Source organism: Leptonotus elevatus, chromosome 1 (genome assembly GCF_054856555.1).
Source record: "Leptonotus elevatus isolate MCC_2025b chromosome 1, RoL_Lele_1.0, whole genome shotgun sequence".
NCBI lineage: Eukaryota > Metazoa > Chordata > Actinopteri > Syngnathiformes > Syngnathidae > Leptonotus > Leptonotus elevatus.
Window position 1 is genome coordinate 15096097 of NC_141239.1, and position 13904 is coordinate 15110000.

Consider the following 13904-nt stretch of genomic DNA (forward strand, 5'->3'; position numbering starts at 1 on the left):
TGTGTGTGTGTGTGTGTATATGTGTGTATATATGTGTGTATATATATATATATATATATATATATATATATATATCTCCCGCAAGAAAATGTTCAGTCAAAGCCAAATATGACATGTTACAAGTAGTTTTATTGAAACCAGATATTTCAGTGAATAGTGGCTAAATCAAATGAAAAAATAGACTGGTTTCTTCACCTAATTCATGAAAATGCTCAGTTGTTCAAATAATAAAATGTAAATATAAATGCTGCATAACCATTTTTGAACTAAATCTCTGCAAGGTGCACAGTTAAATAAAAATATATCTTCAATAAAAATAGCCTATGAACTATAATCAGCCAATCTTTTTCTGAGATCTATTCATGAAAAAAGTGCAATATAAATTGTTTACTGAAATAAAACTACAGAATTTCTTCCCCTTTCTGACAAATCCACAGATGCAAATAAGGATCATTACAAAAGAGCAAAATATGACAAACCCTAACTTGTGGACTGTTTTACAACTGGGGCCTCTGTAGCGCGCAGCTTCACACACTTTATACTTAAGTTTGTGGCACTGTTGAGACGGTGAAAAGTATTTGTATTGCTTCCACCCCTCGCTAGAACTTGTCTATCGCACTCCTCTCAGTGTAGTGAGTTCTCTGCTTCTTGTTTTTAACAAATCAATTCTTCCGCCACACTTTGCGTGTTAGAGGAGAGGAGAAAGACAAGTGCTTCACAAGTACTAAGTGTCCCCCCTCCCGTGCACTAAAGAGGAGGGGCGGGGCCGCACGGGGCAGTGAGACTCTGATGGAGCACAGCAGAAGCGCAGCAGAGCAAGGATCAGAGCACAAGTTTGAACTATATCGATATAGATGAAATAGTCTTAATTCCATATCCCGTTTAAAAATATATCTATATAATTTTTATATCGATATATTGCCCAGCCATATTATGAATAGGCATGAGCTGATATAAGTAAAAATATCAAAATATTGAAATTACAGCTCAGAAATATGCTTACTTGAAATATTTGCGGAAATAATAGCATTTTTTCATGTAACACGTTTTATTTTGTTTTTAAACAAAATATAGAAAAAATGGTAATGGTTTAGAAACCTGTACTATGTTAAGTTTATAAGTAAATAAATATTTATTCTTCCTCTGTTATTATTTTTCTTAGTAGGATACTGTATCCAATCACCGATGGGTTATTTTTTTTAAACAGACTTCACACGTACACTTTTTTAAATGTATTTTTTATTAAATAAGTAGGCTACAATGCAAAATACACTCATGTCCCTGTCGTCTCCGCTGCGCTCATTTGACATGTAGACTAATGGAAGGCAATTGACATCAAAGACTGCTTGTTACGTACAATGCTTGCTGCCCCCCCCCCCCCCCCCTGCAAAAAACCTGCACATTTTGCATTTTTTGCGCCACTATTTCTCTACAATATGCGTGCGTACATGCAAGGAATGGCGGTGTTGTAAAAAATCCTCTAACCTCATAATCCACAAGCAGCCTGGAGAGCCCACACCGCGACCTCGCTTGCTCACCTATGAGCTGCTAAGTATGGCCCAGCCCTTGGATAATTTGTGACCCCACTTATGCATCTAAGGGTAGAATACCGTGTTAGAATAGTAGGGGCCCATAACCACATATTATTGTAAAGGAAATTTTTTGGGTTGACTTGCCTTTTAATGAGTGTGTGTTTGTGTATACTTCATTTGCTGCTGAGGCAGTAAGCGTCTGTCGAGTGTGACAGCAGGTCTGGAAGTGATGCTAAGTAACACAATTCCATCTGTGTGTATGTGTGTGTGTAGGAACACCACCTTCAACGGGCCATCTCGGCACAGCAGGTCTATGGCGAGAAGCGGGACAACATGGTCATCCCAGTCCCAGAGGCAGAGAGCAACATCACCTACTATGAATCGTTATACCCCGGAGATTACAAGATGCCAAAGCAGCTCATTCACCTACAGCGTAAGTAGCCATATGCCGGAGGTTGGGTCTATCCCAGTGACATGTTCAGCCTATTTTTAATGTGATGTTTAATTAGTAAACCTGTGGTTTGTGAAAGGAGGGTTAAAACTTGACTTACGTTAGCCGGGACAATAGCTTTGCCATACGTAGGAGTCCTTCTCCCCACTTTATCAGATCTCCACGATTCATGTAGGTCATATATTTTGTTTTCTAAATGGCGTATTTTGACGAAAGGTGGGTAATTTTCAGGCCTGTTGATGTTTATTAACGCAGCACCTACCAAATGAGCTTTCAATTAAGTTACTTAAGAAGAGTACACCGGCAAGTTTCAACGACTGTTCTCTCTCACACATCATGAAGATTAAATTAACACTTCCCGCGGCACATACAAAATAAAAGTAATTTACATATTCCAGCTGTGGGAAGGGGCTTTGTACGGACGCCGCAAGGAAAAGAAAGCATTTGAGTCCGCGTGTCAATTCACACCAGCTGCGGTGGTGTATGTATCCGGATTCGGAGCTCTAGAAGTTTTCCCCAAGGGTTTAATTAATTAATTAATTAATTTGTTAAAAAAAATTCGGGTTTAGAGTACCCACTCTTTTTGGAGTCCTTGTGTGCTGGAGAGCGCTCCTTCTGGGGACTCTCTCGTTCTGCTGGGGCACTTCAATGCTCACGTGAGCAATGACAGTGAGACCTGGAGGGTCGGGATTAGGAGGAACGAGCTGTTATTGGACTTCTGTGCTTGTCACGTATTGTCCATGACGAACACCATGTTCAACATAGGGGTGTCCATATGTGCACTTGGCATCAGTACACCATAGGCCGCAGTTCGATGATTGACTTTGTAGTCCTGTCGGTCAGACCTGGTAGACCCAAACGTATTGTGAGGTTCTGCTGGGAACGTCTGGCAGAATCCCCTGTCAGAAAGAGTTGCAACGGCCACCTCCGGGAGAACTTGTCTCTTGTCCCAAGGGAGGTGGGGGACATTGAGTCAGAGTGGGCCATATTCTGCGCCTCCACTGTTGAGGCGGCCGATCTGAGCTGTGGCCGTAAGGTGGTCGGTGCCTGTCATGGCGGCAATCCTCGAACCCGCTGCTGGACACCAGCGGTAAGGGATGCCGTCAATCTGAAGAAGGAGTCCTATGGAATAACATGGTAGGAGTTCGGTGAGACCGTGGAAAACGACTTACGGACGGCTTTGAAGAAATTCAGGTCCACCATCCGGCGTCTCAGGAGAGGAAATTAGTGCACCATTAACACTGTGTATACTGGAGATGGGGTGCTGCTGACCTTGACTCAGGAGTCGTGGGGAGAATACGTCGGAGAACTCAATTCCACCGACACGCCTTCCTTTGAGGAAGCAGGGGCTGGGAACTTTGAGGTGGGCTCTCTTATCTCTGGGGTCAAAGTCACTCAGGTGGTTGGAAAGCTCTTCGGTGGCAAGGCACCGGTGGTTGATGAGATCCGCTCGGAATTCCTAACGGCTCTGGATGTTGTGGGGCTGTCGTGGTTGATAACGCCTCCACAACATCCCGTGGACATCGGGGACAGTGCCTCTCGAGGAGGACCGGAGGGTGTGCTTCCACTATAGCAAGATCACATTCCTCAGCCTCCCTGGTAAGGTCTATTCAGGGGTGCTTGGAGAGGAGGGTCAGTTGGGAAGTCGAATCTCAGATTCAGGAGGTGCAGTGTGGTTTTCATCCCGATCGTGGAACAGTGGACCAGCTCTACACCCTCAGCACGGTTCTCGAGAGTGCATGGGAGTTCGCCCAGCCGGTCTACATGTGTTTTGTGGATTTGGAGAAGGCGTTCGACCGTGTCCCTCGGGGAGTCCTGTGGGGGGTGTTTCGGGGAGTACATGGTACCGAGCCCCCTAATAACGGGATGTTCGGTCCCTGTATGACCGTTGTCAAGAGTTTGGTCCACATTCGTTCTCAGTGAGGGTTGGAATTTTTAGGCACAGCCGAAGCGTTGAGGGGTTCTGGTTTGGTGGCCTCTGTATTGCATCTCTGCTTTTTGCAGATGATGTGGTGCTGTTTGCTTCATCAAGCAGTGATCTGCAACTAACTGGAGTGGTTTGCAGCTGAGTGAGAAGCGGTTGGGATGAAAATCAGCACCTCGAAATCTGAGACCATGGTCCTCAGTCGGAAAGAGATGGCGTGCCCTCTCCGGGTTGGGGATGAGATCCTGCCCCAAGTGGGAGGAGTTCAAGTATCTTTGTTTGTTCATGAGTGAACGCAGGATGGAGCGGGAGATCGGTGCAGCGTCTGCAGTGATGCGGACTCTGTCCGTTGTGGTGAAGGAGCTGAGCCAAAAGGCGAAGCTCTCAATTTACCGGTCGATCTACGTTCCTACCTTCACCTATGGTCACGAGCTGTGGGTCGTGACCGAAAGAACAAGATGCCAGATACAAGCGGCCAAAATGAGTTTCCTCTTCAGGGGCTCTCCCTTAGAGATAGGGTGAGAAGCTTGGTCACCCGGGAGGGACTCGGGGTCGAGCTGCTACTCTTCCATGTTGAGAGGTGGCTCGGGCATCTGGTTTGGATGCCTCCCGGACGCCTCCCTGGAGAGTTGTTCCGGGCATGTCCCACCGGTGGGAGGCCCTGGGTTCGACCGGAGGAGCTGGTGTAAATGGCTGGGAAGAGGGAAGTCTGGGTTTTCCTCCTAAGGCTGCTGCACCCTCGACCCGACCCTGGCCTGATAAGCGGTTGTAAATGGATAGATTAATTTTTATTTCTAAGATGAAGAAATTACATGAGCCAGGCAGTAAGTCAGGCGTTGGCATGCGAGGTAGATCACGTTCAAAATAAAACCGTGCATAGCTTGACATTAGTCATTTAAAAGAAAAAATTAGCTAAAAATCAATGAAACATGACAAAATAACACTAAACACAAAATGTACTTACCCATGGTAGAAGAGCCAAAGTCTTGGAAATAATGTCCAAAAATATTATTATATAATGTTTAATGTTTATAATGTTATAATATTATTATAAAATATTTGGGCCTATTTAGCACAGATATTTTAACAAAGCGCAATATAACTTGAAATGCGTCCACACCACAGACATCAGAGAAATGTTGGTGAATTAAACACCAAACGCGGGGTGAACAACTGAGCATTTTCTGGCGGTGCAATTGCACTTTATAGTCAATGTACTTTGCATTGGTGCGGATGACGCATTTGTAGGCTATTTGGAGCGGGACACGGTGCGGCGCACTTAAAATTGGCACATTCACATATTTACCAACGTATAAAAATAAATAAATTTCTTTGCACCAGCCAATCTGCTTTGGGAATGGACTGCAAAGTCACAAACGGCGTCATGTACAGATCTGTAGTCAACCTAAAACTGTTGATAGCAATAGTGCTAACATTAGCTAAAGTATTTAGCACGGCCACCCAGAATGCAAGTAAAAAGGGGAAGCGCTCGAGGGGCTCTCATCAAAGAAAAAAAAGAAGGCGCTGCAGGAGAAAGAGTGCACCTGTAGTGCAGCGCTCTTTTTTTTTTTAATTTTTTTTTTTTTTTTTACATAGTTTACCAAGCAACCCTCTCATTCTCCGGTGTGCACAATGAAGGTGCCGGTACTCCTAAAACGTCAGCGAGCAGCAAGGCGGATACTAACTCCCGTGTTTAATTCAAACAGACACTTGCTTGCAGCGGGGATTTTTATTTTAATTTTTTTATTTTAACTATTTGGGGTTGACCAAAATAACATCATAACCTGTGCCGGAAAACGCTCGCCGTGAAAAGCAGTTCTGTTCCACCATGGACCATATGGAGGATTACGTGACTTTGCGACTCCACAGGTACGACTACCGTTAAAGAAAAGAGAAGTAAAGCAGCTGAACACTAGCACGCACTGTCATTGACAAATCTAGTAAACGTTGGCGATGCCTCACAGGAACGCTGCCGTTATGCAAGCGGGTAGAAGCTGACCGGATGTTCCATATTGGCTTCATTACACGCTTGTACTCCGCATCATAGCTACATTTGCGACTATATCATGTGTATTTTGTAACTTTGGAAATTTCCTGTATAAGGTTGCGGCTGCATTTGTTGTCATTACAATTAATGCAGGATGCTGGCTCTCTCGCAGTATATTCGTTCCATCACCATCAAATCACCATATATCATAAAAATATTTATATATTAATGGACTGCTGTAGTAAACAGCTTTTGTCGTTCATTCCTAACAAATTGTGTACAGTATGTGTGTGTACTGTGCATTGTTCAAATGCCACTGCTAAGTATTTTATTTTTGGGATTGATTAAATTTTTTGAAGCATTAATATTGATTTGGGCAATTAAATTGCCTTGTGAGGTTTGTGTATAATCATTACCATTTATGCACTTCTACTAATAATTTAGTGTGATAGATATGTCACAAGATATACCGCTGTAACAGGGTCCCATGATAATGTTCCTAACAAAAAAATACAGACCAATTGTTCTGCAAGTGAATTTCAATAGGTTGTCAGCTCTGCATCAGTTTTTCTTTTAAGTGAAATTGTATTTTGTTCTTGTTAAAAAAAAAAGTGATGCTGTTGAAACATGTTGCCTTGTTTTTTAGTTGCAGTATTCAGTACGACTTGAAGAAAAGGCCATGTTTCTGATGAAAAGGTCGGGCTACCTGAAAAATTGTCGGGCTACCTCAATTTCGCTTGTCAGGAGTCCGGCTGGCGCCTTAACCAGGCTGGCTAAATCTCAGGCCTGAAATTGCATAAGCCAATATCAGTATTTGTTCAATATATTGTGCAGCCCTATTATTTTTATTATGGGTGTAAATGTAAAACACTATGTATACGGCCATTTGTGTCTCCAATTATCAAATCACTAGGCCTTGATTCTCAATAATGCAAGTTTTTCCAGTGTGGAATGTAAGCCTGTTTAATTGAACTCGAAGCTTATATACTCAAATAAAGCAATTACTTATTCTGTTGTATGAATGGCAACAGTGGATACACAAAGTTAATTTGACTTTCTGCCTTTCACTTAAACTTGGCAAAGAGATGAGCAAAGATATATTTAAATGTAAACATTTTTGTACAAGTTAAGTGACATTAGAATTTCTCTTTCAATATGGTCCTGTTGGCAATCATGGTTTTAGTCCATCTATTTGTATGTTGATGATTAAACTACTGCCATGCTTTCCTTCTCTTTCAGCTTTCAGCCTGGACACGGAGCAGCCGGACTACGACCTGGATTTGGACGACGACGCCTTTGTCGCGAAGTTGAAAAAGAAGATGGAGATCAGCCTACTGCAATTTGAGGAGATGATCGACCGGCTAGAGAAAGGCAGTGGACAGCAGGTTTGTCGATTTAAACACGTCTGACATTGTACTACACCTGATGCAGAAGTGGCTGAGGGGAAAAACATTGCGTTTGCTCTTAAGCTGGTGAGTCTTCCCGAGGCCAAGCTTCTGCTCAAGGAGGATGACGAGCTCATCAAGGAGGTGTTTGACTACTGGAGCCGTAAGAGGAAAAACAGCAAGGCGCACTCGCTCATCAACATCATCAAGCAGGAGAAGCGCGACGGCTCCAGCACCAGCGACCCGTACGTGGCTTTTCGGAGGCGTACCGAGAAGATGCAAACCAGGAAGGTGGGTCATCTTGCCTGGTGTCCTTTGAAAGCCTTTTCATCTCAATACTCACTCAGTGTCTCTTAATGTCTGCTGGCAGAACCGCAAGAATGACGAGGCGTCCTACGAGAAGATGCTGAAACTCCGCAGGGATCTGAGCCGGGCTGTCACCATCCTAGAGATGATCAAAAGGAGGGAAAAGAGCAAGAGAGAGCTTCTGCATCTCACGCTGGAGATCTTTGAAAAGAGGTTTGTAATCAAGACTTTTTCAGTCTGGAGCAATGATCCAATTAGACCTGATTGATTACATTGTCCAAATGTGTTAAGACCACCGTTTAAAAGCACTTTAAAAAATCCTGAATTTGGATTAAATTAGGCCTTAAATCTGCCATTCACAGTTCCACAGATACAGCTGTTTTCTTTTGCAAGTTATATAACGATTTAGGCCTGTGCATGAATTAGGTGGTGACTCAAATTGAGTAGCAAATTGGCCATTGAAAATGAACGGCAAATCGGGATGTTTTCCTTGGAGTTATAACGTGACATAGCATTGTACTGTCACTGAGTACTGTTTGGATGGCCCTTTCGTCTCTGTATGTGTGATGTATCTACGTGGGGAGTGTACATGCGTGAAAGCTACGTACGCAGTTCATTCGAATGGGCCTCCGGAAGTAGTTAAGGGAATATTTGGCCGACCATCCTGAAACAGGTCATTTTGGCTGACTACTGCCTAGCTATTAGCAATGTAGATGGGTTTAAAACGGGACCAGGGAATGTCGCGACATACTGGAGATTAAAATAAATTACTGTAAAGTAAAAAGGTTAACCTTTCCATGTGTTGACAAGCCAGTGTAGGCTACGCACCAATACATTTGAATGATGTCAACATATGATCAAGATAAAGCCCTATAAGTGCATTCCAATTACTATTTTGATCCAATTAAATTTTTCATTTGTTGGAGAATGTGTTACACTGAGTAACCTGCTCGAGTTGATTCAGTCGTTCAGTGGTTAAATACGAATAGCAAATGCAGATTTTGGGTGCAAGTCCAAGCCTATTAATATTATATTCCTATATGTGATGCGTTTTCACTAAATCAGGCTTATGGGTAGGTGTGGGAATTGATAAGATTTTTACATTTCGATGCCATTTTTGATTCTGCTTAACAATTCGATTATCAATTCTCTTGCCGATTCTTTTTTTTATTTTTATTTTTTATTTTTTGGTGGGGGGGGTGACAAAGAATAAACAGGTAGATTATACCCACATCCATTTTGTGTTAATTGTATCTATAAACAAAGATACAGGTTTAAAAGTAACATGACCTTACAAAAACAGCATTGACGTTTTAAGAGGTTTTAACATTAGCATTTACTAACGGTACATTCTACAAAAAGACAAACTGGCATTAACATAAACTGCGTTTCCATTAGTGTTTCGCAAAAAAAGCGATATTGTACTGTTTCAATAAAGTAAAATTTTGACTTGTAGGTGTTTCTATTGAAGCGTTTTTCGCTTCTGAGACGCAATTCTTGCAATGTCCTGTCTAGTGAGATCTTGCAGTTCTGTGGCAGGTGCTCATGATGTTTATGGAAGACGAACACCCGCATTTGTTAAGATTACTTTTAAAAAATCTCTGTTTTTTCTCCAGGAATGTCATGTCGGACTACGGTGGTGAGGTGCTGGCCGAGGTTCTGGCAGAGCGGGCGCTGGTGAGGCCGCAGATCATCCCACTAGTGCCGCTCACCAACCAGTATCACATGGACCACAAGGACTACAAGTCCAAGGTGAGCACATTGTCATCAAAGTCCTTATTGGGGACCTTGTTAGTAGTCCTAGAGTTGAATCTGTATCTCGGCATCCCCGCTCAAGCCTGAAAAGACGGAAGCCCCTCGGCAGAAGAGGAAATATGAGAAGAAACAGAAGACTCTTCCGCTTTCAGCCGGCGCTGCGCACCACCATCATGGTCCTGCAGTCTTCAACGCTAAGGACCTGAACCAGTACGACTTCCCTAGCTCAGATGAAGAGCCTCAGGTACTAGCTCGCAGATCATTGTCCTTTGCTGGCATCTAGAGGCCGCTTGGGAAACCACAGCACAAAAGAGCAGAAGTCAATCAGATTTTTTTTGTCGTCTACAGCTGCACTCGGGCTCTTCAGAAGCTGAGGAAGAGAACGACCCAGATGGCGCCTATGCTTTTCGAAGGAAGGCGGGCTGCCAGTATTACGCTGTGAGTGTCAGACTCATTGTCATCATCGTTGAGCTTTGTGAGATTGAGCGTGTGTGTGTGTGTGTGTGTGTGTGTGTGTGTGTGTGCAATTTCAGGCTCGTCATGATCGAATGGGTGCCTGGCCGTGGTCCCCAGGCTGGGAGGGCGGCCTGGCACACGCCCGGTACCGCTACAGTCTCACTACGCTCACCGTACCGCGACGATGCCAGGGCCTGGCCCGACGACGCCTGGGACGAGGGGGCAGGTAATGCCCCGCACTCCACCACCACTTCATTTTAGATACACAACTTTTTTTTCTGGGAGAAAAAAATACCTTTTTTATGGCAGCTGTAATGAGAATCAGTTATCATGATATTTTAGTGTTTGCATAGTGGTGGTCCACTACATACATTTGAGTACTCGTTGATGCCAAGCATCGATACTTGGTAATGGCATTCAGTCTGGCAACTGCCACACGGTCTGCCTGAGCGAAGTTCATCATCCATTTTGCAGAGTATAATTTGGGAGTTGGCTAAAAATGTTGTCATTGTGTTTACGTTTAAGTAGCTCCACATTGCTGACATTGCTTTTGGTGTGGTAGTTTGGGAGCATTTATTTTTAACGTCTGCGAGGTCAGATGTTCAATACCATAATATCAAATATGCTTTCTATAACAGCGTCATAATTCCTAAGCGCCATAATTCCACTGACTACGTTTACATGCAGGCAATAACCCTTTTAAAACGCAAATATTTGCTATATTCGTACCTCGATTGAACGGCGCATTGTTTTTCGCTGTGCGCATGTTCTCTGTTTTCTTCTTCATCTTCTTTTTCGCTTATTTGAATTTGCAAGGAATCTTGATTTTTGTAGTAACGACTTGTATACGCAGCTCTGTCCCACTCGCTATTGACCATTTGCACCGACGTCACGTGATCACGTGACTGCCCTATGACGGACGGCGGAAGGAAATGATTGTTGAATGGAAGTGGACGTGACCCGGAGCAACTTAGTGAATTAGCGACTGCTGTTTTACAAATTAAAAGTTATTATTGCCCATAGAGCCATGGAATCTACTACTTCAACCGAAGTTCGCCTGTCAGTCGAAGTTGCACACTTTGTCGGGACTCATAGAGCGCGATATTTACTTAAGTTGGAGACAATATACCTTGTAATGCAAAGGTAAAACTCGTTTATCATGCTAACTTATTTTTACATAGTTCGTTCTATATTGAAACGCTGTGATGATGTTATGTTACTATGTTTACAAGCATGGAGCAAATGACTATCGTAGTGGCAAGCTATGCGGTAATTTCATGAATATGACTACGGCTCCAGAGTGGAAAAACAAAGACACAAGACGAAATCCCCCATTATTATCAAATGCACTTAATAGCTTTGAAGAAGGTACATTTTAAAACTAAGCTGTGTGTTCGTGCAGTTGGAGTGGACACTAACTATCTGGCTCGTTAATGTGATTTGAAGCAATTCGACACCTCTGTTACAATCTTTATGAGAGTGTACGTTTACTAGTAAAATGTATGAACATTTATCTACTAACCTCCCCAAAAAATTATTGCTGCAAATACGTGAATACTTTGTGGGCTGCCAGTTCTTTCTGTTGATTGCTGCTATCAATCGACGTCTTTTGTCTTCATTAGTAAGTATGCGATAAAAAGCAACATTTGGTTTGCTCCTTTGTCTGTCTGTACAACCGACCGCACAGCAAGATATGACCATTTTATAAGATAATCGATTGGATAAAGAACCTTACGCTGTACGAGATTCAATAGTTACAATACAGGCAAATGGCTATTTTGCCGTCCAGCGTCCCGTAGGGGGCGTTCCCATGAGGGCTGTGACATCACGTGCAAAAGGTCAATAGGAGCCTCGCTTGAGCATATTGATTTTTCTTTGGCGTTTTCGCCGTAGAGACAAACGCCACAGTTAGTGTCTTTACACACATACATACAAGTATATAGATCTGTGCTTCTTGCGTGTAACCCACCAGAAATACTCAATCCGGTGTAAACAAACATGACAAGGAAGCAAAGAACCACACTTCTCCAGCGAGCGTACTGAGTGACAAAAATTATAATGTCTTTTATTGAACATAGTATGGTTAAAGTGCAAGCGTCTGGTAGTTTGTGTCACACTATTGCCAGTGTCATGACGATTGTATTCTTGCCTTCTAGGGTCTTACTGGATCGAGCGCACTCAGACTACGACAATGTTTTCCATGAACTGGACCCGAAGACGCTGGACTGCACGCCGCCGCCGTCGGGCTCACCCGCTACCAGCAAATTTGCCAGTACCTCACCAACCAATACCTCAGACAGAAGCTCCTCCTCGCCACCCTCGGACCTCAGTCAGATTCTTTTGAGCATAAAGGCTTGCCGGTGGCGCCACTTCAGACCACGGACGCTACCGCTGCACCAGCTGGACAATGCCCACCCGTTGTTCCGTAGGCTCAGTTGCTGCATCAAGCAGCCGCTCACCAATATTGGGCCATCCACCCATCGCGTCATACGGCCTGGACCGCCACCTCAGCCCCATGTTGGTAAGTCCTGCGTGCGCTGTATGTAAAATGTATGTATCTTTGGGCACTGACCAGCAACCAAATTCGTACCGTCTGCATGAATGCCAGCAGAATGTAACTACTCTACCAGTGCAAGATAAAAAATAAAAATAAAACTTCTATACAATTTAACAAAAAAACTTTACATTTCATATTTTATTGGTGGTTTTGGTTTTTATATCATGTCAAACAAGCCTTTGCATCATGTCAAACTAGGGCTGTGCGATCTTAACATTAAATACAATATAAGGTATAAATTTTGCTGAAGGTAGAGATTTGGACATGTTGATGATGTCACCGCATAGCGTATGTTGAAGATGTCATCGTATCTGTGTCCCGGCCGGCCTTGCGCACAGCGGCCAGCTTGACTCGTGCTCACACGACTGTTGACTTACAACATCAACACGCCGCCACCTCCAAATTATATTTAATTGCCAATTAAGGACGCTGAGAAAGGTAGTCTGTCATTGTATGATACACACAAGTCTGCAGCGTTAGCAACTAGCCACTAACGGGACCGTCAACAAATAACAGCGTTCGGCGAGCCAAACTGCAGCTGCATTCAAATACTGTACTGTCGGACATTTCAAACTCAGACAGAAAAAAGTCCATCAATGCATTAACCGTTAATAATTGCAAATATTTAAACAATGTAAGCTTTCTATCAATCTATAAAAGCTGGCATACATTAAGAAGAATGTTGGGTGTGATGTCACTATTTTTATTTTTTATTTTTTTAACAATTGTCCAACTAGTCACTTCTGTTTACAATATCAAACCATCTACTAGGCTTCCATTCTCCATTCTAGTTGTTGGTATGTCAATGAATCAAAAATAAAGAATAAACCTGCTTTTTTATAGAATTCTTATAACATTTACCATTAAAAAAAAAAAAAAAAAAGGAGCACCTTTACTATAGTCCCTTTTAAACAGGCATTAAAACAAAACATTGAACAGGAAATACGCAGTAAGTCATATAGCAGTTTTATTTTATTTTCATCAGTTACCTGAGTTAGACCAAGCCTTACAACTATAGTATGAACAGTATATGCATTGTTTTAAAATAGTCACCACTATTGAAACACTATCTCCTATGTTCTTCTTTGTGGCCATCCTCTTCCTTGACAATCATGTTGGTGCGGCTCAAAAAAAAAAAAACTAGTACAGTGTTGTGTGCAAAGCCTCAAAAAACAATCCAGGGTTGCATTTTGTTTCCATTGCTTCGCTTGGTGTGAAGCGAAGGGTCGCCTGTCAGCCGCGTAACTTGGTGTTTAGCAGGCCTTAGTCAAAGCACTGCTTGGTGCTCTGATGAAACAAATGATTTACAAACTTATCTAGTTTATATGAAGTATTCTAGTCTCTGTTGTCTGTTGTCTTACCGTCATGCATTGAAATGTGCTGTTGAAGCAAGCGTTCACACAGTCTCCCGCGTCGTGTTTGGGACCCCATGTCGCTGAATCAAAGTGCGTTCCCTGCTCTGACTACTAGTCCATGTGTGTAAACAAGCTGTGTTTGCACGTGTCAGCCCTGACAGCTGAGCAGTTCCAGCAACACCAAGACCAGTTGGTG

The 13904-nt window shown here is 43.0% G+C and overlaps 1 protein-coding gene across 3 annotated transcripts in view; it reads left to right on the plus strand.

Annotated features, from left to right (window-relative positions):
- The window catches only part of epc1b (enhancer of polycomb 1b), a 35960-nt gene that overhangs the window by 19552 nt on the left and 2504 nt on the right, over positions 1–13904 (plus strand). For all 3 annotated transcript variants that reach the window (XM_086085939.1, XM_086085938.1, XM_086085937.1), the window contains 10 exons: positions 1806–1965; positions 7134–7279; positions 7364–7570; positions 7650–7798; positions 9202–9337; positions 9423–9584; positions 9689–9778; positions 9874–10022; positions 11953–12317; positions 13861–13904. The exon at positions 13861–13904 is cut by the window's right edge and continues 78 nt beyond it. In XM_086085939.1, the coding sequence (XP_085942065.1) occupies positions 1866–1965; positions 7134–7279; positions 7364–7570; positions 7650–7798; positions 9202–9337; positions 9423–9584; positions 9689–9778; positions 9874–10022; positions 11953–12317; positions 13861–13904 (1548 nt within the window). In that variant the 5' untranslated portion in view covers positions 1806–1865. The remainder of the gene's footprint in view (positions 1–1805; positions 1966–7133; positions 7280–7363; positions 7571–7649; positions 7799–9201; positions 9338–9422; positions 9585–9688; positions 9779–9873; positions 10023–11952; positions 12318–13860) is intronic.